The 23555-nt window shown below is 39.5% G+C and overlaps 1 protein-coding gene across 1 annotated transcript; it reads right to left on the minus strand.

Moving 5' to 3' along the window:
- Window positions 1–1839: 1839 nt before the first annotated feature.
- On the minus strand, window positions 1840–21124 carry kcnj14 (potassium inwardly rectifying channel subfamily J member 14). The gene is made up of 6 exons (XM_050047853.1): window positions 20998–21124; window positions 10917–11086; window positions 10261–10698; window positions 7527–10095; window positions 6080–6397; window positions 1840–4752 (listed from the first exon to the last, which is right to left on the minus strand). The coding sequence occupies exons 4-6, from the start codon at window positions 8574–8576 to the stop codon at window positions 4522–4524; spliced, it is 1599 nt and encodes a 532-aa protein (XP_049903810.1). The 5' UTR covers window positions 8577–10095; window positions 10261–10698; window positions 10917–11086; window positions 20998–21124; the 3' UTR covers window positions 1840–4521.
- Window positions 21125–23555: the final 2431 nt, after the last annotated feature.

The raw sequence follows: 23555 nt of genomic DNA on the forward strand, positions 1-23555 counted from the left end.
TTCCTGTTAGCACACCAACCAGGTACGAGGAGACGGTTTTTAGACAAGCCTCAAAGAGGAGAAACTCCAATGAGAAACTACAACCGAGCTTTAAACCCGCCTCTTGAATACGACGAGAACTTTCCGCCCCAAAGCTGGCATGAAACGGGTGCGGCGACGAATGGTGTTGACGGTAGCGCAAGAATCTCCGCCATTAACCAATGCTAACTGACAAGAGGCGGAGCTAAGTGTGAGTGACGTGTGACGCAGCCAATCGGAGCGCTGCAGCAGGTGCCTGTGCGGCAGTCTCGCGCTAGAGAAGGGAGATTTGCGCGCCCTTTGTTTACCACTCAGCGGCGGCGAGTGTCCACAGACACAGATCTGGGATCGGATTTGTTTGAATTCCCAACCAAACACCACCGACGGCTTGCTTGGAATGATCTGACTCCAGGCGCGTGATTCAGATCATCCCAGAAAATCCGATAGAACCCGAGTACCCGAGGTACCAGGGTCCGGGGGCTGTCGGTCAATATTTACAGCAATGAAAAAACATCACAGGAGCCATAGCTGAATCTTTTACAGTCTATAGCCATATAGAAGTACATAAATGAATAATAAATTAATTAATTATTAAAAGAAGTGGACCTTGACTTCAATAGAACTTTATTTGAACATTTTATAGCCATTTTTTATTCTAATTTTTTATTTTTTTTTAAATTAAATTAAACTTGATATTTAGTGGTATTTTAAATGTCTAATCTCAGTCTAAACTCTTTAATGTACATTAACAATATGTTGCACTTGTTTATTTCCACTTACCGGTATGTAAATATTGTGTCGTACATTGTAGCATTATACACATATTTTTATTTTTAAAACTTGCACACTAGTTGCATAAGGCACACATTTTTATAATTTTTTTTTTACACACTTTACATGCATAGCACATTAGACATTTTATATTTTGAAATATTTTACATACTCATGTTAACATAGTGGCATAATGCAAATATTTCATTTTTCATATTTATACTCCTTATATATACCTCTATAATTCTCTACACTTCACATCATAACTGTAACGTTTCACAATTTCTCCCCTGGGATCACGTATCACTGAAATATGATACACATATTTTATATTTTATTTTATGTACCACATATATTATATTTCTAAATATTTTACATATTAGCGTTAACATAGTAGCATAATGAACATATTTTATTTTTGTATGTCACTGGTAGTTATTTTCAAATAGGCCTTCTCATATTCCTAGAGGAATTATATGTGTCTATGGCCATCTGCACTTTAATGGCAGGCTATATATCCTGCTTTTTTCATACCATATAAATTATAAAGATTATTGTCATTATTATTCCAACAAGAGGCCATTTTATTCTTCCAATTATCAGCAGTGATAGTTTTGCCAAATCTCACAGGTCATTTCTGACAACACAATAAAAAGAAATCCAAACTTAAACTGTAAAAGTTGTACAATTCTGTCAATACAAGATATTTAGTTTTATTTACATCACAGTTTCCACATTCTTCCACTTTTTCCTGTTAAAAAAAAATAAATAGTTTGGTTAAGGTTTAGGTTCCTTGAAAATATCAAGTTATGGACATTGCACAGGAAAAACAAAAGTTCTGTGACAAAACAGGGTTTGATCATTTGATGTGTATCTATAAACGTTAATCTCTATGAGGACATTACAAGCACAATCTGCATCCCCTTATCTTTTGCATTTTGTTAAAAATCTAATCATAGCAGTTTAATGTAAATGCAGCTGAGACTGTGAGAGCAGTGATAAACAACACTTGCCATCTGTGACATTTTTAAAATGGGCAGTAGGCTTGTCTCTTGAGCTACAGGGAGAATAAAGAAAGAAGCAACCAATAATTACAATTCCATTCCAGTGTTTTATTTGCTCTACAACACAGTTCAGCTTCATTTGGAGCTGCTCTGTGCCTGAGGCAGCTCTTAAATTACATTTCAGTGTTGGAGCAGAGAAGTTTCCCTATCTCTTTAGAAAAATAACCTTGGAAAGGTAGTACAGCTTTTATTGTTTTCATCTCACTCATTTATTAAAAATGTATGACAGTATACTATGTATTTTACACAATGTGTATTATAAATACCTACAATTAAAAATGTGTGTACTGTGAGAAGTGAATCCTAAGCAACCAGTGAAATGACCAAATAATGTGTCTATTTCTTTCTGGGGTTTTTAAAAAGCGCCTTCATAGTTAAAGTGATGGTGCAGTAAGTTCAAGTTACAAGTGGAGGCAGGGTGAAAGACATGACCCACCGCGCAGCCTATAAATAGAACATGGCAGTCACAAAGGAGAAGTGCAAAGGAGGACACAAACATTAAACAGCAGGAACACTAATTGTAACAGATAATATGTTATCAATACCTTACCTCACCTCGAGGTAACTATAAAAAAAAAATTTCAAAAACTGAATTGAAACACTGCGACTGATGGATTGAGGTTAAACGTGCTGATCCAGCAACACTACTGTGCTGTTGTAGAGCTTAATTAGTGATATCAATCTTCATATACTACTTTAGTGCAAAGTACAAAGAAAAGGTTCCCAGGATGTGCGTTGGACGGGCTGATTATTGGTCAACACTTAATATCATGTTGCATTCCTGACACTGCGTTACCTTTACCAACACTTTCTGTAGTGAAACACTTAAACACTCAGGTGGCATAATTTACTGTAAATCATTACAGGGTCTTAAATTAACAATCCAAGTGCTTTGTAATATAATTACAAAGTGCAACTACAACATGGTCTATAACACAATACAGCTAAATGCCTCTTTACGTTATCAGTGCATGGTCATATTGAGACGACGCAGTTACCGAGCAGATTCACAGCTTAGACATTTTCGCCTACTTAGAACATCCTGCAAATGTTAAAGTGAAAAAACACTCTTGCATAAGCAGCAGTATGCAAATACACATGATAAAAATAAGCTTTAAGCACATTTCAAACATGAAATTAACTGCTGCAGATGAAGGGCCAAAATCTCTGGTTTGTTATGAAGGCACCACTCACCACACTGTTCTCACAATCTGCGAGAAAAAACAACTGTAACACATCAGAATTAAAGTAGGGTGTCACATGATTTTATGGGCACAAAAATACTGACTTATTGACTATGAATGTGGTGTAGTTTCCAGTCCAATCCTCATCCACTTGTGCAGATGTCAGTCAAACGGTTTATTCTCAAAGGTGGAGAGACGGCAAGCCATCATCACCATCGTCATAACACCTCTTCCACTGAGTTATGTTGTAGTGATGTTGGAGGTCACTTGAGGCCTCCTGTGTATTTACAGAGTCAATGAGAGCAACCCCTTTAAACTTGGATTCAGTCCAAACCATCGAGGGTCTTCCAAGTGCCAAGACACTTAAAAGATTATAATGCCATAGCTCGGTCGCTAAGTACTACGATCCAAACTTAACAGAACAAAACAATACAGTGTGGTTGATTTTAGGACATGAGAGGATGTTGTGGATAGCAGTGCAACTAGTACGGACACAGCCATCGTCTGTCATTTTGTACCACTGCAGTAGTCTGACTTACACCACAATGCTTCCTCAGACCACATGCCATTCGACTCAACACAAAATCTAAGATTAAATGAAGCAAATGTTACAATCAGTCAACATTTTTTTTGCATGACACATAGAAAAATATAGCCAAAAAACAAACAACATACAGTACATAACATGGAAAAGAAACTGCTCAAAACTGCTGCTAGTTTTCAGCCGTTTCTCCATGTTACCGTTGCTCTGCCTTGGCTCTACAAGTAGCCTAGCCTAAAACCCAACTACATTCTCAACAGTGCACTATCCATACTTACCATACCAAAATAAAACAGTAAAATGATAAGTCAGCATAGTTGAATACATTCCTGAGTTGTACCTCAGAAGATACACTTCCATTCACTTTATACAGAAGCCACCTCAAAAAGAGGTCAAAGATGTCCACAGGTAATAAAACTGGAGGTGCAGTTGCATGGTAGAACCACCATGGGGTGCTGTTGCATGTTCTGCCACTCAGGCATTGGAGCCAGATGGGCGTGTTGTGGTAGTGACGGGCCAGATGTGAGACTTAGCAGACAAGTTTTCAATGATCCTGAAAGATTGCCAGGACCAATCAGACAACTAAGCCAGTGTAGTAACTCTTCTCTCCATAACCTCCCACTGTCTCTCAGTCTGTTCATTTCCTTTCCCTGTGCAGTCTACAGTAATCTGATAAAGTGCTACTTATCTAAATCTTTAAAACTTTTAAAAGTTCTAATGGATCTCTTCACTTGCTATTCTGTCCTTTCTGTTCTGTCCAGTCATTGTTAACAGTGTTCCGTCCTGTCCTCTATTCTGGCACTGGTGCTATGTATCTTTAATCCTGTCTCTCTTGGTCTGCCCATTCCTACCCGGTCTAACCCTCTCTTTGTGCCTATTCTTCCTCTAAACCTCTGGGTCAAGTTCTTGTCTTTTTTCCCTTAAGGCTTTCTATCCCACAGGTTCAGTTGTAGTGGAGATGTTCTGCCAGGGACTGCCTTCGGGTCGCTGGAGAGGGACACTCAGGGTCTTGGTCAGGCTCATCATCAGGAGAGACGAGCTGCAGAGCAACTTCGTTCTCATAGCAGAATGATGAGCGTGAGCTTTGAATGTACTTCTGCTCAGCCAGCTCTTTAGCACTGCATGAAGGTGTCGTCGGGATTTTGTATGTTCGATGGAAGAACGAGTAGTCCACCTGGAAAAAAAGGTGGAAAAAAATAATTTTTCACATATTATTGTAAGGTAGCAAGAAAAGATTCTGTAGCCACTCTGTGGGTCTGTGAAGCTGTATGTGGGTGTATAGGTGGGCCTTGAGATAAATGCTAACATACTGATGTGTAGCAGGTTAATATTTACCATGCTCTAATATTTACCTGTAGTGTGTTAGCATGCTAATATTTAGCACTTAGTACAAAGTAAGGTAAGGTAAGGTAAGGTAAACTTTATTGTCCCCTAAGGAAAATTCATCTTGGGAACAGTGCTACATTTCATTGCTTCACAGGACAAGATAAAAACATCATCACAGGGACAGTTCTATCACATCACATCAGCTAAGGCTGATAAGAATATAATTTTACAGTTTTTGTGTTTGGTCATAAACCAAATATCTGAAAATTTTGCCAATCTATCTGACGGTTGAGATATTTCAATTTGGACCAAAGTGGTGGTGGACCAACTGACCAACATTAACATCTCTGGAGTAGGGATGCCAGTTTTCAGTTAATTTTGCTTTTGATACCCTGGCACCCATATGCTGGAAACCGAAAGAAAAGAAACCAAAAGAAAGAAAAGAAAAAGGGGAAAAAAAAAGCAAAATGATGTGAATGATGTTTTGGTGTAGTGCTAGCTGCTCACTGTCCGGTCTCCACTGGTTTGGTAATGTTAACCTTTCCCACTCTGCACTGCATACAACCCGGCTCAGGTGGGAGCTAGCTAGTGGCGCTGCTCATTCAGCAATGCACTGAAACATGGTGGCAACCCTCTGGTCTCCCCCCAGGTAGCCCCAGTGAGTAAGCAGCTTCATTTTGAGCTGCAAAACCCCTTTAGCATTGTTAACGACATTTGCACCAATAGTGCTGACACTGCTAACGGGGCTAACAGAGCTAACAGTGATAGTTAACAATGCTAAAGGGGGTTTACAGCTCAAAACTGACCTGCTTATTCACCAGGTCGACCTGAGGGGACACAGGAGGGTAGGTGCAATGTCTCCACAGCAATGCTGTTGGGTCTGGACAGTTTACCAGCAGTAATTGCTAAATGAGTGTCCCTGCTAGCTAGCTCCCACCAGACTCAGCTGGTGCGCAGTGCAGTTAACCGATGAGTTGCACAATTAACCTACAGAACTACATGCATGACCAGTCAAAGACATCCCTGCTCTGGAGCCACGCCGTTACTGTGGCTAATAAACACTTAATATATGCACCCCTCCAACTTAAAGCGAAGTAACAGATACCACTTCAGACAAAGCATTAAGGGATGGGTCCATATGTTTCCTATATATCTCTTCATCCTTCCTTTCTGACCTGGTAGCAGTCTTTCCTCTCGAAGAGCACTGGTTCAAAGCGGTGTCCCCAGAGGATCTCAGAAGCCAGATAGGAGCTACGGCACTGTGTGGTCATGGCTGTGGCCTCCACCATGCCCTCGAGTATGACCACTACCTCCAATTCAGAGTCATTCTCCAGGGTCTTTTGGTCGATCTCAAAGAAGGGTGACTCGTCGTTGATCTCATGGACAATTGTCACTGGCGAGACCAAGAAGATGCGGTCCGTGCCAGTGTCAAATCCCACGTTGATGTCCATGTTGTCCAGCGGGAGGAACTCCCCCTCTTCGGTTACCCTTGGCTAAGGTTGGGAATGGAGAGCAAAATAAAGCCACTATTTGATACATGAAACTTTCCACATTAGATGTTATGATGTTGCAAAATTGATTTTCACTTGGGAAAATATCAAATGGAGACTAGAACGATTTCCAATATGAAACAAACATCAGGCATAGGCAGACTTGACATGATCAAGTAAAGTAAAATCAAAATGAAATTCTGGCTGTAAAATGCAACACAATGGTATAAAGAAAGGGCATTCATCCACACCTTGAATACTGTAAATGAAAAATTTTAAATACACTTGACACCTTTTCCTAAGGTAATCTTTAAAATTACATTTCTCACCCTGACCCAAAAGCTTAGTGTTTGGTTATTATATTCGTATGAATTTGACTATGCAAGTTTTTAGTCATATCACCCATGCATAGGCTTACGACAGACCCAACCCGTTCTATGGAACAATATCCAGTCCCAGCATTTAGAATTGTATTTCTTTGATCCTCGCAAACATAATCCCATCTGCCCAGGCTGAACTTTGATATGGTCATGATATTAAGAGAGATCAAATTGTCAATCCTGTAGCCCCAGTGTTCCACAGATTTTGACCCTCCGGACAACCCTGGCAGCATACGCACATATATACACAAACAGCACTGATGATGACAAAACATTCACAAAACATGTTTAAAACTACCCATTTCAGGCCAGACAGTAAGGTAAACACAAGCATACATACAGTACAATAAGCTAACCCACATCCAGCACGCATAAGGGAAATTGAGATGACGAAGGACAATGGTTCTCCGTTAAAGAACTATGGGCAAGTTAATCCATGGTAAATCTTCCTAACCCCTGAGGGAAAATAAAACAAGCTCTCATTAACTATGGTCCACAGGATACAGGCCAGATGGTCTCAGCGCTCTCTCTTTCCCTCTACTGCAACCTTTTTTCCTCTACCAATATCTTTCACAGTAGCAACCTCTATTTTTTGCTGCAACTGTTTGCCTTACCTGTTTGTTTTCTCTATCTCCAATTTACCTCTTTGACCTGTTTCTCAAAAACAGAAAGGCTTTTCTATTTTATCACTGCCAAACTTTGACCCGTTTCTTTTTTTATCATCATATCATCATCCATCTCCCTCCACTTACCTTCAGTAGTTGTGCTCGAACATGTGCCTCTACCAGGTGGCTCTTGCGTAGGTTTCCGACCCTCCACATCATGCAGAGTTTCCCATCCCTCAGCGCCACCACAGCTGTGTCAGAGAACACCAGTGTCTCGTTGCGCTTCTTGGGCTTGGCAATCTTTGCCATAACTGCCCCGATGATGAAGGCGTCAATAATGCAGCCCACAATGCACTGCAAAACGACCGCCACCACCGCCAGGGGACATTCTTCGGTCACGCTTCTGAAGCCGTAACCGATAGATGTCTGCGTCTCCAAGGAGAATAGAAAGGCCGCCATGAAGCTGTTCACCTGAAGGAAGCACGGCTCCTCAACCACTGCCTCTCTATCAGACTCTCCTCCAGACCCCGCCTCCCCGGAACCTGGAGAGGAACCCGAGCTGGGGGTGAGCCGAATGGAGAGGTCCCCATGCAAGGAGGCAATGAGCCAGAAGGCAAATCCAAAGAGCAGCCAGGAGAGAAGGAAGGAGAGGGTGAAGATGACCAGCATCCAGCGCCAGCGGATGTCCACACAGGTGGTGAAGAGGTCGCTAAGGTAGCGCTGGCCCCTCTCGCTCATGTTGACGAAGGTGACGTTGCAGCGTCCGTCCTTGCCCACAAAGCGCTGACGGGGCCGGCGGCTTGAGCGCCTGGTGCGCCGGCGGTTGGTAGTGACGGGGGAAGAGAGTGATTCCTGGTCCGAGGATGAATGGCCTTTTCCTCTTCCTCCTACACTACTGCCTCTTAGCCCTGAGCACATTCCTCCTGCTCTCACCCCGCCTTCTCCTGCGTCTCCCCCAACTGACTCTCCAATGGCACTCTGCCTCCGTGCATTGTTGGTGTTGCTCTGGAGAGGTAGAGGTTTGCCGTTCAGGGCATGGGTCGGGGAGGGGCTGGTTGGGGTCCCTGACCCCGTTGGACTCCCCCCTGCCCTAGCCGTATCTGCAGCACTCTGTGCCAGCCTCATGACCTCCTCCTCCTCAACTGGCCCATCCACCACAGCACTGAAGCGGCGTTTCACACGTGCCGCTCCCATCATGTACTAAAAAGTCCCCTCTCTTTAATGGTGCACAGTATTTCCGTATTCCTCAAAGAGACTTGATTTGATTGTTGATGTGGCAATTAAGCACCTTTGCACAGTCAATTAACTGTGTGGTGCTAACAAAGTCAGTCTTTCAGTCGTTCTTAATGAAGAGATAATTGCAAGTCCATAGTGGCCAAAGTTAACCAGAGGATAATTTCCTCCAAGGCCACTGATCAGTCACTTACTTCCTTCAACTTGAAATGATGTCTCCCAATACAGTCTATCGTTCCAGTGATAGAACCGTCAGCAAACAGAGTGGGATTTCTTGAAGTAGGTCCACAGGTGCGTTCATCAACAACCAATGTCCTTAAAGCATACTCACTGAGTGAGGTGAGCTGAAAAAAACGGATGTCAGTAGTAGCCCAAGGAGTCTATTTGTGTTAATTTGCAAGAATTCTTCTGACAAGGAGTGGTAGTGCTGGAATGACCTCAACAGACATCGCAAAAACATGCAGGATTGGCTCTGTTCAATTCTAAACAATAAAAGGGGAGGTCTCGAGCAGGCATTGAATGATAAAACCTACACAATGATGGAGAAGTAGCATGGAGATGGAAACATGTAAAAGCTAAACAGCTCACTACAGGGTTTCCTCTAAAATATATTGTGACAAGATGCAGCCAGACAAGGACAAACAAATGCGCTTAATTAACTTAAAACGTGACAATATGATAAAAACATTCCCGACATGCAGTCAAAAAAGTAAAAAAAAACAAAAAACATGCCAATTCTTACGATCAAAGTACTCTTCAGTTTCACAACCCCTTGGTATGGGCATGGGGAAACAAAGAGTACAGTACTTTCAGTGCATCAAACGCCTCCTGTCATTACTTGTCATTCCTAATTCTGTGCCAATATGACTTGCATAAAGCATTGAATACAGCACACACCATTAAGTGTTAAACTGCAGTTGTCAAGGAACTGTTGCCTTTGCCCAATAAGAGGGTCCCAACTGAAAGAACCATGTTTTGTTTGCCATTTCCTGTTCAATCATGTCACTGCTTTGACAATTTCACATTTTATTTCCAAGGGTCTGCACATCTGTTTGATGGCCATTGTCAAGTAATCAGTAATATTGATCTGAACTACATGGCTGTTAGCAATCACCTTCAACAGTTTAGCCTCTCAGAGCAGACATACCTCATTACAGCTCAGCATTACGGCTGAGAAAGCTCCTACGCCTGACAAAAGATAAAAAGAAAGGAAGAAAACAACAAAGAGAGTTTACTTTGATCTATCTCCAACACTGATTTCTTTTAGCTTTAAGTGGAAGATTTACATGATGGGAAAAGGTAAGTACACAGGTCACCTGGGAAAGTTTTCTATGTATTCCTGGACGTCAGATGCCAAAGTAGATAGATCAATGGGAAAGGAGCTGAGAAGTGCTGAGAATTAAGTGGCTGAGGGTGTAACTGGGTTTGTGGATCGGAGTCTCTTACTCATCATCTGTGTTTGAACCAGATCACAAAAGGCTACCTGAACAACAGAGAGAGTTTCCACAAACAAAACAAAAGATTATCATATGAAGATGCAATGCCAATAAAAAACATGCAAAAAAATGACAAAATTTTAAATAAAGCAAAAAAGAAATGTGCAAGTATATGTGGGAATGAAAGGTATGCTGGTAGAGTCAGTATTTACCTTGTCCATACATTTTCCGAGAACTCTGAATTCTGAATGCTGACAAGAATACAGAGTATCCACATCCTCTTTGAAACAGTAGACACAATCAAACCCTGCACTGTGGTGAGTACAAAGAGGACTGAAAAACAACAGACAAGAGCTACTGCTATGACTGTACAAGTATAGAAGAAGCCATTTCATTCACCCAGTAACAGCAGGGTTGACAAAAGTCTACAACAAATGGAAATGGGGAAAGAGATCCCTCCTGAAGTGTGACGTGACGTAAGGGTTCATCTTTGCTTATGTGTTGACCTCCCGTTATGATACATGTTCAGTAAAAGCACTGAGCTTTTGGGGGAAAGTTAAAGAGTCTACCGGTTTTTCAGTTCTCTTTACTGAGATGTTGGTTGTCTGTTTTGTATCCTTTAGGACCTTCTTGTTTTACACACTGCCAGTCTTGAAAAGAAATAAGAACAAACAAAAAGAGAATGGTAAGGTATACAGTACAAAACTGCTGAAACAGATGCTTCAGTGATCATCTTGTTGACTCTTCTTGTCTCAAAAGAAACCGTTCTCTTTTAAAATCATTGCATATATTTACATTTCATAGCAATTCAAATCTTTTGTGTGCTTTATATGATACATTTCTAAATGTAAGGTGATCAGAAACCTACCGTTTGAGGAGTACGTCTTACGTTTCTCTCATGCAGTCCTTGAGTTGTTGATTATTTTATCAGTCAAATATTGTGGAGGTTTTCCTTTAGACAGTCTTAACTTGAAGGCCAAACTCTGTCACAACAAAAGGGGAAATCTTCATCCAGATTTACCTGGGAAATAATGATTCCTGTGAATCGAAACAGAGAGAAAGAATTTAGTTATTTTTTTATTTGTATCCTCTGAAAATCATTTCTGTACCTTTGAAAAACAAATACAAGTTCGCAATGGTGGCGACCTTGAATGCGCATGTATCCCCACGTTCATGCATTCACAAACACGACCTCAGAAACACTGAAACATTGCTACACCCCCTTTTAGCCAATTAGCATGAACACAAACACTTGACCTCCATGCCAAAAAACCAGCCTCCTAGGACAAAATCTGTACCTGCCAAAGGGTGGGGACCAACCAACCAATCTGCTCGTCATAGCTTAACAATCAGTATCTGAATAAACACAATTGTAATACTAAATATGTCACAGGGAGTATAAGAATATGCTTTCTGAAGTGCAGCTGATATTCGTCAGAACATATTTCTATGTACTGGTGGATATAGAGCTCTATAGGGAGGAATGGTGAGTTACAGAAAAGGACTGTACTACAGGGCCCTCAATTTGGGTCAGAAAAACCAAATGGTACAGGGTGAGTAATCTTTGATAAATAAGCAATAGTGGATTAAAGCCAATAGACTGGAAGAATTGGAGGGGATTTTCTTGGGCAAAGGTTGAGACTGGGATTGTAGCTCAGATGAAGAGCTGAGATAAAGCTAGACTGTGGGTTGGCTGGGGGTGAAGAGGTAGTGTGTCTTGCTGTGGAGATGGTGATATGCTGTGGATTACAGCTGCGCTCGTTACTTTGGTAATCTCACCCGTGGTTTTGCTAATCCCCTGAGGAGTTACGTAAGAGTCATACCATGATAGAAGGTGGCAAGAATCTTTATAAACACACACAGGTAAGATGGCATTCACAGGGTTTTGGGATTGCATGGGGAAAAGCAGTTGATGGCACTGAATCTAACATATATAACCCACTAAAAATTATGCAGACTTGTAAATATAGATTTCACTTTGTGTCATTCATAACAGATCACAAGAATCTGAGACATAACATGTTCCACGTGAATGAATACATAAACAATGTAGTGCACTGTTTTGGCCAGTGTAATTAACATACAGTCTGCTGCATAATTGTCCCTTGATGTGGTGGACCATCATGCAATAAATGGTGTTATACACTGCTGGCCGAGAGGGAAAATGACTGATTTCATGCATTAAACTGCTATAAAACTTCATAAAAGTCTTCTTTGTTTGACCCATCTCTTATTCTCTTTCACTGTGCAAATATCATAAAGGAGACAAGAATGCATGCCAGTCCAGGATTTAATAAGTTCAACCAAAATGCATTAAAATAATAAGTTAACTGCTTAGGCTAACAACGCTAAATTTAGTAAAACTGGTGAAATTTTACCAAGGTAGTTCATTAACCAGATACGAAAATGTAAATATTAGAACTGGACTTAAACCATATCATGTGGCAGAGTCCTGCACGGGTCCAGTTTTCAAGACCTGCACCCAAACCAGAACTGTGATGTGCAATGGGCCCTGATCATACAGAAAGTGTTTTAGCAGCTGGAGGCGCTTTTTGGTAACTGTTTTTAATGAGAATGAAGCTTTTTTCTTGCGGTTTTTGTGTAATGCACCTTGCGTTTCTGCGCTCTAGGCACCCGGGATTTTTGCCAGAGTGACCTGAACTCCTCGAGTTAAAAACACTTCAACTCAGAGTGGAAAAGCCCCCCAAGTCATCTCGGCTTTTCTCCCTCCCATTGTCCAATGGGATGATTTGAGAGGTGGGCCTTCTGTGGTGGTCACAACAACAAATTTACAGGGTTGGTAAACAATGGAGGAGAAACTGGTGGTAGTGGTTGCTGGATTATCATAAAATATGCCTGGAAACAGCCAGCGAGACGAAGCTCCTGGACCAACTGGTGGTACTCCCTGTGATCCACCCTCTTTTTTAGGGTCTCATGTACCCACACAGATCTCCATTTCCCTGTGCTCAACAAACTATTTGCTGACAGCCTCTCACCCTCAAGTACCCTCTGCCTCAACATTTTAGTAACAAGCTATTTATTACTGTGAAAAAACTGTGAAATAAAATTAATATATTCACGGTAGATCATTTAGATCATAAAGTGACATTTCATACACGCAAAACTTTGATGATATATGTTAAAACAAAGGTAATTCAGGAAATACAATCTTAATAACTATTTTTTATTATTCTGATAATATTGAGCAGCACATCTCAACCGTGAACGTGCCTGTTGGTAACGTGCCTGATTGTTTTGTTTTGTTATAATTAGGCACAATATAAATAAAAAGTGACTTGACTTTGACTTGACTGATTGCAGCAGCTCTTATATTCCAGCTGGCACAGAAGATGGAGCCGACACTCAAAGTCAGCAGTCAGCAGATTTAAACCAGCATCTTATTCTATTCACCCCAAACTCACCCCAGACATAACATTAGGACAAAAAACCACCTGCGAATCATCTTTTTCTGCAGGTCACTCGTTGGGTATCTGATGCAGGACTCTACCATGTACAGTAGCATTTTAAGTCTTTAATTTCCACAAAATAATAAAGACAGACTTTCCCAGACTGATGCTGCTCAGTTTCTAGGTGATGAACAAAATGTGTGAGGAGGCAGTCCTGACCTTGAGGCCTCTACTGTACCTCCTGCCAACACTACCAAATGAACACGCTCTCAGGTCTGCTATCTCTGTGATTGGGTTGAGGTGTCACCAGACAACTGACGACAGTAGCTGGAAGAGGTGATGAGGGAAGTGCATGTGTGTGTGTGTGTGTGTGTGTGTGCGTGTTTGTGTGTGTGAGTGTATAGAAGCAGTGTGAGGGTACACGTGTTCTTGTGTTGCCTAACCTTATCCTGGTGAGGTGGCAAGTGTCTCAAATAACTTCTCATATAAGAACATGCAGGGTGTCTGGGAAAACTGTGCATGTGAAGTTGTTGCTTCACACTGTCAGGACCCCGCAGAGCAGCATCGGATCTGCAGTCCTACCTTATATGATAAAGGCTGAAATATGTGATAGGCCCTGTAATATTTGTGTGTCCTTTAACCAACTCTTTTACAGCAAACTTCAGCCTCTGATACTCGGCAGTCCTACAAGTAAAATGCTAGTCTGATTGGTTAGAGTTCAGCAAGCTAATGCAATGACATACAGGTTTTTGTTGTAACTGTGTGAAGAGTTTTGAGTGCAGAAAAGTGGATAGTAGTTCACTGAACTGGACATATTTTACATGTGATTTACAATAAATTTGCCATATTGGACTTCTCATTGATATTCACAACTAACAAGGTGGAGCTAGGGTCATTAATAAACCACTCTAGAGCTGCATTAGTTAATATCCAGATAAATACTTTTGTGTATGACTGTTTAAGTAATTTTTGAAGCAAAAAATAAATGTTCTCGAGTTCCATCTTCTTAAATGTGAGAATTTACTATTTTTCCTTGTCTTACATTTTGGACTGCTGGTCATAGAAAACAAGAAATTTGTTGACATCACCTTGAACTTTAGGAAATTGTGACAACTGATTTTCATTTTTTGATGCTTTACAGACCTAACAATCAATCTGCAGTGCAGGTTAATTGATAATGAAAATATTAAGTAGCAGCTCTGAAACCTCTAGGTTTTGTAACACTGCCTGGCTGCTAACTGATGACACATGATAATATACTTAGACGATAAACTACACGTCTTGACCTGGGACCCTGTTAATTTCATATTGTTATTGTTGTTATTTTTATAACTACTTACTTAAGGACTATTGGGGGCCAGATCAAAAGTTGGTAGACATAAGAAGTTAAAATTAGTGATCTTTTAAGTGCCCCTTTACTCTTGTATATTTTATACCCACAAAATATCATAATCATAATTAACTCCACTAATTTCTACTTGATAACGTAGGATAAAAAAATTGAATTACACTGTCACCAAAGGTGGGCCATATGGCCCTGAAATAATATCACATTTAGGGTATTTTTGAGATAATGATATTCTTGATGATACGACAAAATAATAAAAAAATATCTTATTATTAATTTCAACAGCACAGGGTACTTAAGGGTCATTCTGACGGATAATATAAATTCTGTAATACAGTGAAATCAGGATATTTTCTGAGACTGTTATCGTACTGTGAAATTCTACACCTTTGCACCCCTAAGCTGGTAGCAATTTGCTTTCTGTCATGCTTGTTGTTGCTGCATCATTATATCAACAAGTCAGAATACTGCCACTACCACAATATGATTTAACCATATTAAAATGATACCGGTATTATCATAAACAATATGATTTGGCACACACCTAATCGTCAGCATAAACCAAAATCCTATAGGAAAATGTTATGCAGTGCATGTAATTCCTCTTCCTCATTAATGTTTAGTCTTCAAACAGCAGACAATGAATCTATAGCAGATGCAAATAAAGCACTGACTGGGCAGCACTCATTGGCTGAACGTCAACCCAACAACTGCTGAAAACAAAACAGTTAATGTGTTCAGGGCTGTGGATTATTTTAAAAGAGAGACTGATGTTTGAACAAAACTGTCCACAAGCAGCTGTAAGGGATGCATAGACAAAGTTTCTGAAGCTAGTCTAACTGTATTATAGCTCTTACTGGTTTGAATTAGCCTCCAAAAAATGTACAGCAAACACACCACATTAATCCACATTTACCACCGATCCTTTTTCATTGCAGGTCTCTCACCTAGGGATAGAGCGATAGACCATTTTATGGCAGATCGCGATGAAAAAAATACAGTAAGTTGAACGTGGTAAATTTCAATTATTGAGATAATCGTGAATATCATGTCCAGCAGCACCCAAGGAGACTGCTGAGCAACCAACAATAAAAGACACTCTGCAAAAACAGGCTGCATGCACACCAACCTCAAAAGATCTCAATCAAACATTGGCAATTTTAGATCAAAGATATGATTCCATTTCAAATAGTTAAAAAAATTTAATTTTATTTTCATTTGTTGTGTCTACTTGTTATGTGTAGGACTACAGCTAGAAATAAATTAGCCTTTCGCTAACCATGTTTTCATTTCTTGGAAAAGATTAATGTCATTGCACGCTGTCCTTGTATAAATCAAATAAACTAAACTAAACTGAAAGTGATTCCAGTGTATTTTAGTGTCATTTTAAGCGTACTCTTTTAATTATCAGGATGATAACGTGAATCTCAACTGTTTGGCCAGGATAATCATGACATGAAATTTTCCCATCGTCCTTTGCCTACTATCACCATGTATTCTCTCTCTCTGTGGCACCTCCCCTGTCCTCTTTCTACCCAGATTATGTGACCATATTAAGGTGTTATCTGGCCAGATTAGATTTGCAGGGAATATGATTTCAGCAGTGTCATTGAAAAAGACACTGAATATGTTCTTGATTTTGTCACTCTTCTTGCCTCCCGTGTCACATGTAATCTGTCCTATTTCCTGTTCTTTTGTTTTAAAATCAACAGTTTGAGTAAAACATTGTTCAGAAGATGATTTTGCTTTACGGCATATGGCAAGTATCATTAATTTGGGTTGCATATTTTCATGATGGGGAGTTTAATCAACACAGTGCACAACATGGAGCCCTCTAAAGTGACCCTCTGTATTGTGATGCCACAATGCAAATGTGGAGACATCAATACTTGCTATTGACTGTGGGAGTTAGAAACCAGGACACAGGCTGGATCTCTCTCAGGTCACATGGCTCTCTGTCTCAAGCCTATATTTTCTACATCTCTTTCATATTAAACCCAATTATTGTATAAACTTCACCCCACAAGGCAGATTTTAATAATGTTTAATATGCACAAATGGGCTACTGCGATAGCTATCTTGGCCGTGCTTATCAAACAAACGCCCAGAGACATTTTACTGATAGTCTATCTGATCAATACAGTTCTAGTGAAGTGCTGATCTGGTGGCATCATTCATACGACGCAGCAGCTGATGGTTGCAGGCAGTGCCAGAGTAGAAGCAGTAATGGATGTTACATCATAACTTAACATTAGGTGACATTTGCCTGATGATGTTGCTTAATATTTCAAACACATGCACGTTAAGTTATCTTTAAAAAGTTTAAAGCTCAAAGGACCACAATGGTTGTTCTGCATATTCAATCCCATTTACTTAGAACTGCATACAGATTTGGACAGTTTTACCACTTCAGTCAGCCACTGGTTTCAGATTAATGTAGAATAGGAGCTGATTTAAGATAAGTAATCCACTACTTTTAATTTAAGTGTTTTGTTCAAGTGTGTTGGTAAGCAGTCTTAATTATTAGGGTCGGGAAAAAATCAGTACAGTATAGTGTTGCAATATTTTGCATGGCAATATTGTATTGATACTTAAATGCCAAGTATCAATATTTTATCATATAAATTATAAATGTTGCAAATACAAATTAAGCTTTTGGTAGCCTACTACGATAAAACAAAGTCAGCTACCTTTTCAGTCCACAAGATACACATTACTGCAATAAAAATGATTGAAGCAATATTAACAGACTAAAACTCTGTCTTTTAGATAAAAACAGATGCTGACAAAGTTTTTCTTTAATTTGCATTTGAAGAAAGGTAATGTATCGCAATATATGTAACTGCAAAACTCAGCATATCGCAAAACATTTAAAATCGCAATAATATTGTATAATGACCAAAGTATTGTCATATCGTACTGGGGGCCTCCGGTGATTCCCACCCCTATTAATTATAATTATTTCAAAAGTATAGATGAATTGTAAAAGTATATGAAGACACAAAGACCATTAACATTTTGAACACAATGTCCAAGTTACATCTGTGTCTCATGTTTGGTTACAGTTGATTAGTTAGTTAAAGGAATACTTCACATGCAAAATAACCATTGATATATGAGTTACTCACCCATGTTACACTGAATTTGTGAAGAAAACTTTGTTTTTCCTGCATGCCTTCATAGTGCAAGAGGAATCCAAAAATGGTATAAAGTCTTGGTGAACGGAAACACATTTAATAGAAGCGAAACTACATTAAAACATCTGTTTACAAACTCTCACACAACTCCTGCAGTATAATCCAAGTCTCATATATCCAGTCGTACGCTCAGTGCTTCCCAAACACATGCAATTTCACTAAAACTGTAATATTTAAAACACTTCTTCATAAAAAAAGTCTCACTCACCAACAAGTAGCGCGCCTGGACAAGCACACGTGTTGGAACTGTGGTCAATAAAATGCTGAGCAGAGTTCAAATGCACACATCCAGGCGTGTGAAAATACATGTTTGGTAAGTACTGCGCATACAACTGGATAAATGAGACTTCAATTATAAAGCACGAGTGGTGAGAGAATATACGAACAGATGTTTTAATGCGGTTTTTCATCACTAATTTTCTTAGTTTACCATGGAGGCATGCAAGAAAATCAAAGTTTTTCCTCATGAATGAACATAGCACAGGGCGAGTAACTGACATATAAATAGACTTTTTGTGGGTGAAATATTCCTTTAAATACTGTGAGCTCTGAGCTAGACAATCCTTTGGAATTCACTGATGAACAAAACACACACACACACACACACACACACACTGAAAACATCTGACAATAAGCACAAGTGTGGAGTCATCTTGGCACCGGGCCTTATTCCATCTAATTGAAACTTTTCCGCTGCCGTCCCTCCATCAGCTGTGTGCGGTGATCGAGGTCATTGTGTGATGACGACCAAATGTTAATCTGGGGAGTTAAGATGGTGCAGGTTGCAATGTGCTGGGTATAACACTGCACAACTCTTTTCTAATTAAGAAAATACTCAGAACAGGGAGAGATATGCAATCAAGAATAATTTGATTATCTAAATTAGACCCATGTTTATTACGTCTTACAGCTTTCTCCTTACACCTCAACTATCATTTGTTTAAGAAATATTTGCATTCAGTTATCCTGCCTCCACTAAGTAAATAAATGCATTGTCACAAAGGATTTTTGCCCAGTTATCTTATAGAAATACCTTCTAAGAAAGACAGTGTCAACATTATGCATGACCACAGAGCTCCACTCTCACCTTGCATTAACAACAATTTCTCTAAGGTTGCATTTATTACTTAACTGTAACAGTTGTATTAGAGTATACTAAGGAGTTTTCTATTTTTCTAGTCAGTATTAACTACCAGGAATAAAAAAATCCATATTCATGGTGTCCCTTGCTACTGCAAGCTGGCCAGTCCCCAGAGATCTCGCCACACCACTGCACAAGTCCACAACATATCATGACTGCATCAGTTGCTTTCACCCAAACTGCCTAAGAATAGCACAACTGATGCTATTTGCAGATACTTCCTTTTGAAATGAAGCACAAACAAGGCATGTAAACAACAGAGTATACTGTGGTGTTAGCATCACATGTACTGTACACTGACCATGATAACAAAAGTAGCACAACGCAGGTGATTCCACACATAATAACACGTAAATAGCAAAAAATGCCAAATGCAGAAATCACAGCAGTTACTATAAAAACATCTGGAGAACAAGGAAACAGCCATGCTGCACTCAAACTACAATATATTGTATCACAAAAGGACATACTATACAACACTGTCATTATTTACCCCACCTCTTTTCAAAATCTTAAATTAAACTGGCTTGACTGAAAAATTAAAAAAGAAGTACAGCTCTTTGCACTGAGCAATACCTTAATATGTTTAAGTCTTCTTCTGGAGTAAAAAAGACTAACCAGGCTAAAACAAAGACTAAAGGGGCATGATGTTTGAGGGAAGTATGCGTTTACCAAGCAGGGAGGGTCTTCCAAAATATGCTGTCGAGTCATATTATGGGCGGTATAGGATCCAGGATTTTTTGGATCTTGACCCATAGGGACCAAAAGCATCTTGGCCGCTGGTTCACTGATTCTGGCCTTGTTATTATTACTATTTATATTTGTCACTGCCATGTTCCCAAAGAAAAGGAAGTGCAACACTGAATTTCTGAGTAACATCATTAGCTTTAACATTTACTGGCCAACTGCCTTGAATGCCATGCACTGGGGAAATAACTTACTCTGAGTAACCTCAAAATTATCAGCATAAAAACTAGCCTATTGAGTTGACTGAGGCTCGACTGACAAATCTCAGGTCTCACAAAATGGAACCATGAGCACCTTTAATAAGAGAATCAGCCTGAGAAACTGCTGTCATCTTATAATCCTGTACTTTGGTGCGACCTCTTTACCCCATGTGCCTCCCTGAAAAACCTTCAGCAATGTCTTGCCACCTTATTTAAGCTTGTCTGTGTGAACTATACTGCACATTTTGCAAAGCATCCTTTCAAAATCTAGACACAAGTGCACTGTTTCCAAGCAGTTTGTGTCTGTTTGTCAGAAGCACTGCCTCAGTAAACCTATTTCAAAATACAGCTGTGTTTTCTATCAGTTCACGACTCACAAAACCAAAAAAGGATTAAAGCCTAAATCGTGAGGGCTCTCTGGCCACCTCATCTGCTCAGTGCTCCCTCTGTCACTGCTTCAGTGTTCACTGTCCCCCTAACAGTGACATCTTTGTATTTGTTCTCCATCCTCTACAGTACAACACATATTATAATAGAAACTACCAGAAGTTAATGCAATACTTTAACTTTCCTAATAAAATGGCTTTGAAACTAACTTATTTCCAAGTCTTATTTAAGGCCAGTAGCTTCTCTACAACCCAAAATTCATTAATACCAGTAGGGATTTCAACAATGTCACTGATGTGAAATATTTAAAATTGCATCACCTCTGTCTGATGCTTTGAAGATTAACTAAATTAAACATTGAAACGCAGCAGTTCACCTGCTTTAAATTCCACTATAAGTTCACAGGTTGCTTTCAGGCGACATAACTGCCACACGACATCGATAAAATAATCATACAATATCATTTTAGAAACGTTAGCGGTGTTTTGACAACTTCCTGCGCAGTTAAATTCAGTCACTTACCGGCTGTTGACATTCCCCTCCCGTTAATTCACGACGTCAGTTTAACGTTCAGCTCCTTCGTTAACTGAATTTAACGGTCGGTTAATTCAAAATAAGAGAAGTGATTCTGAGCCCTGCGCGAGCTCTCCCTTCACTGGCGGTCCCGTTAACTGTCCGCGAGCCCTCAGGTGGTGGATGCGCGCGCTCACGTTGCGAAGCCGTCTGTCCCCAATCAAAGACTCCCACGCGCCTCTCTGGACTGCCAGAGTGACCTTGTCACAACATCCTGTCTGATTAATCGATGTTAAATTACAGTTTAGACGTGCGATACACATGGATTATTGATCGTGGATCACTCGTTTAGTTCAATTTAAATTAAAAATAAATAACTAATAAATAAACAGAAAAGATTTAGATGTATCAAAAATGACCATAAGTGACTGAATTTAACTGCGCAGGAAGTTGTCAAAACACCGTTTCTGATCTATAAATTGATTTTGTATCATTATTTTATCAATGTCGTGGTAGTTGTGTTGTTTTCTCTGTTAAAGATACAAACAGGAACTCAGTACCCTGTGAGATAAGACAGTGCAACAGCTTTGTTGGTTTTAAATTTGAGATGAACTCATGGCTAAAGTCAACCCAATCATGTCCCCATCACACATGAACTCAAACACTTGATCTAACATTATGAAATCTTGTTATATCTTACTGTTGTAGCTGTATTTTTGTTGCTGTCGTTGCGATTAGTTGATGCTGTGTTGTCTTGCTATTGTTATTGCTGAAGCCATTGTGTCATAATTATATTCTATTTTATAATCGTGTTTTTTTTTATATATATAGCCTCTAAGAGTGTCTTTTAGCAGAGCAATTATTCTGTTTCCTGCCCAGGGACTACAGATGAAATGAGTTTATAGCTAACTCTAATTTAATTTTTAATTTAATTTTTTGAAATTTAATTTTATATTCAACCTCACCCTAACCCTAACCCTTTATATATTCAATCCCATTTATCAAAATTCAATTAGTGCAGCTAAGAAGCTGCGCAATGTCCCTGTTAAATAAATAAAATAAAATACTAGCTAATGAGCTAAGTACTAGGCTATGTTTTAATCTAAAAAAGAAAAGAAAATAACTTTACTTTAAATATTATTATTATCTTAAATTATATAATTGCTCCCTTATAGATACTTACTTTTATATATTTGTGAGCAAATCAAAAAATACCTATTAAAAAATACTTTCATTAAACTCTTATGTGTGTTGTGCATTTTTAAATGTCAGGCTACAGTTCTGATAGACTGAAACACCAATGATTAAATAAAAAGGTTGGATATGACTGGTAGAAAACCACTACAAAGAAAAATGATTTCATTTGGATTATAAATTATAAATACTGGTGTTAATATTTAATAAAGAGTTTAATGTCTTTCTGTCCGTGTGTGAGTGTGTGTGTGTGTGTGTGTGTGTGTGTGTGTGTGTCAGAGAGAGACACTGTGAGCCTTATCCAACATAATATGGCCAATAAATGCCAATAAAACTAATCTGAATGTAAATTTGGAGGCCAGACAGACAGAAATAGAGAAAGATACATTGACAAAGTAACCAGAGACCATGTAGCCAGACTACTGTGTGTGTGTGTGTGTGTGTGTTTGAGAAAGAGCGACAGTGTGTGTTTACTAATACTTAATCTGATTTAATCTCAGTCACAGCACCCAAGAAGTGACCTATGATGTCATGAGCTTTGTCATTCTATGGAAATAAGGATCAGATTGGAGATGGCCGAGGGCACCGAGTGTCACAGTGCAGCAGCCACAACAATCAGCTGCATCCGACGACATGTAAACATTCAGATATCAAACCCCCCCGTACATGTATTAAACACGAGTGGATAATCTTGATCTGCACCCTCTGTCGTTTTAAATTGCATAAGTGTTTGTGTAAAAACACTAATTGTAACTGACCCATGGAAAACTGTCCGGGAGGAGGGGGCAGAGACACAGAGTGACGTGGGGAAACATGATGATGTCACACTTTGTGAATGAAGAGAACGACATCAGGATTAGAAAGAACCAGCCGAATGTTATTAATGAAGAGGAGAAATTATACAAAAACAATCACTCCATGGTCCCCTCTGTTTGAGCTGTATATGACCTAAAAAGATGTGGGACAAACAGCATCTGTAAATAAAACCCTGCAATGGTTTTGTCTTTTGATAATACACAGAAAATCGGCAAGGTTAAACATGACAGGAAAGTATTTAAAAATCAATTCAGACGTGTTTCTTTGGGGTTGGATAATGTCATGATGATACCTGAATTTTACAGTTTAGTAGACGTTGGAATAAAATGCTGCCATTGTAAATTTCTGCAAAACACAGATATGTTACATTTACATTTCTAAAATGACTTAGATCAGATTAAATATATTTAAGCTCAGTTTCTCATCAAGAGCAGGAGCTGATGGTGGATAGCATGAGACCTCGGCTGCCAGGCTGCAGATCACTGTGACCAGCAAACATCAAAAGTGGGTATTTTGTAACGAGACATGGGGACATTTCTAGCTGTGTTTGTGGCAAC

Source organism: Epinephelus moara, chromosome 6 (genome assembly GCF_006386435.1).
Source record: "Epinephelus moara isolate mb chromosome 6, YSFRI_EMoa_1.0, whole genome shotgun sequence".
Classification (NCBI taxonomy): domain Eukaryota; kingdom Metazoa; phylum Chordata; class Actinopteri; order Perciformes; family Serranidae; genus Epinephelus; species Epinephelus moara.

Bases quoted from the DNA above. Each gene is read 5' to 3' on its own strand.
- kcnj14 (XM_050047853.1), bottom strand. From the start codon at position 8,576: ATGATGGGAGCGGCACGTGTGAAACGCCGCTTCAGTGCTGTGGTGGAT. The intron at 6,398-7,526 runs GTAAGTGGAGGG...TCCCAACCTTAG, and splicing joins TTCGAGCACAACTACTGAAG to CCAAGGGTAACCGAAGAGGG. The intron at 4,753-6,079 runs GTCAGAAAGGAA...CTTTTTTTCCAG, and splicing joins AGAGGAAAGACTGCTACCAG to GTGGACTACTCGTTCTTCCA.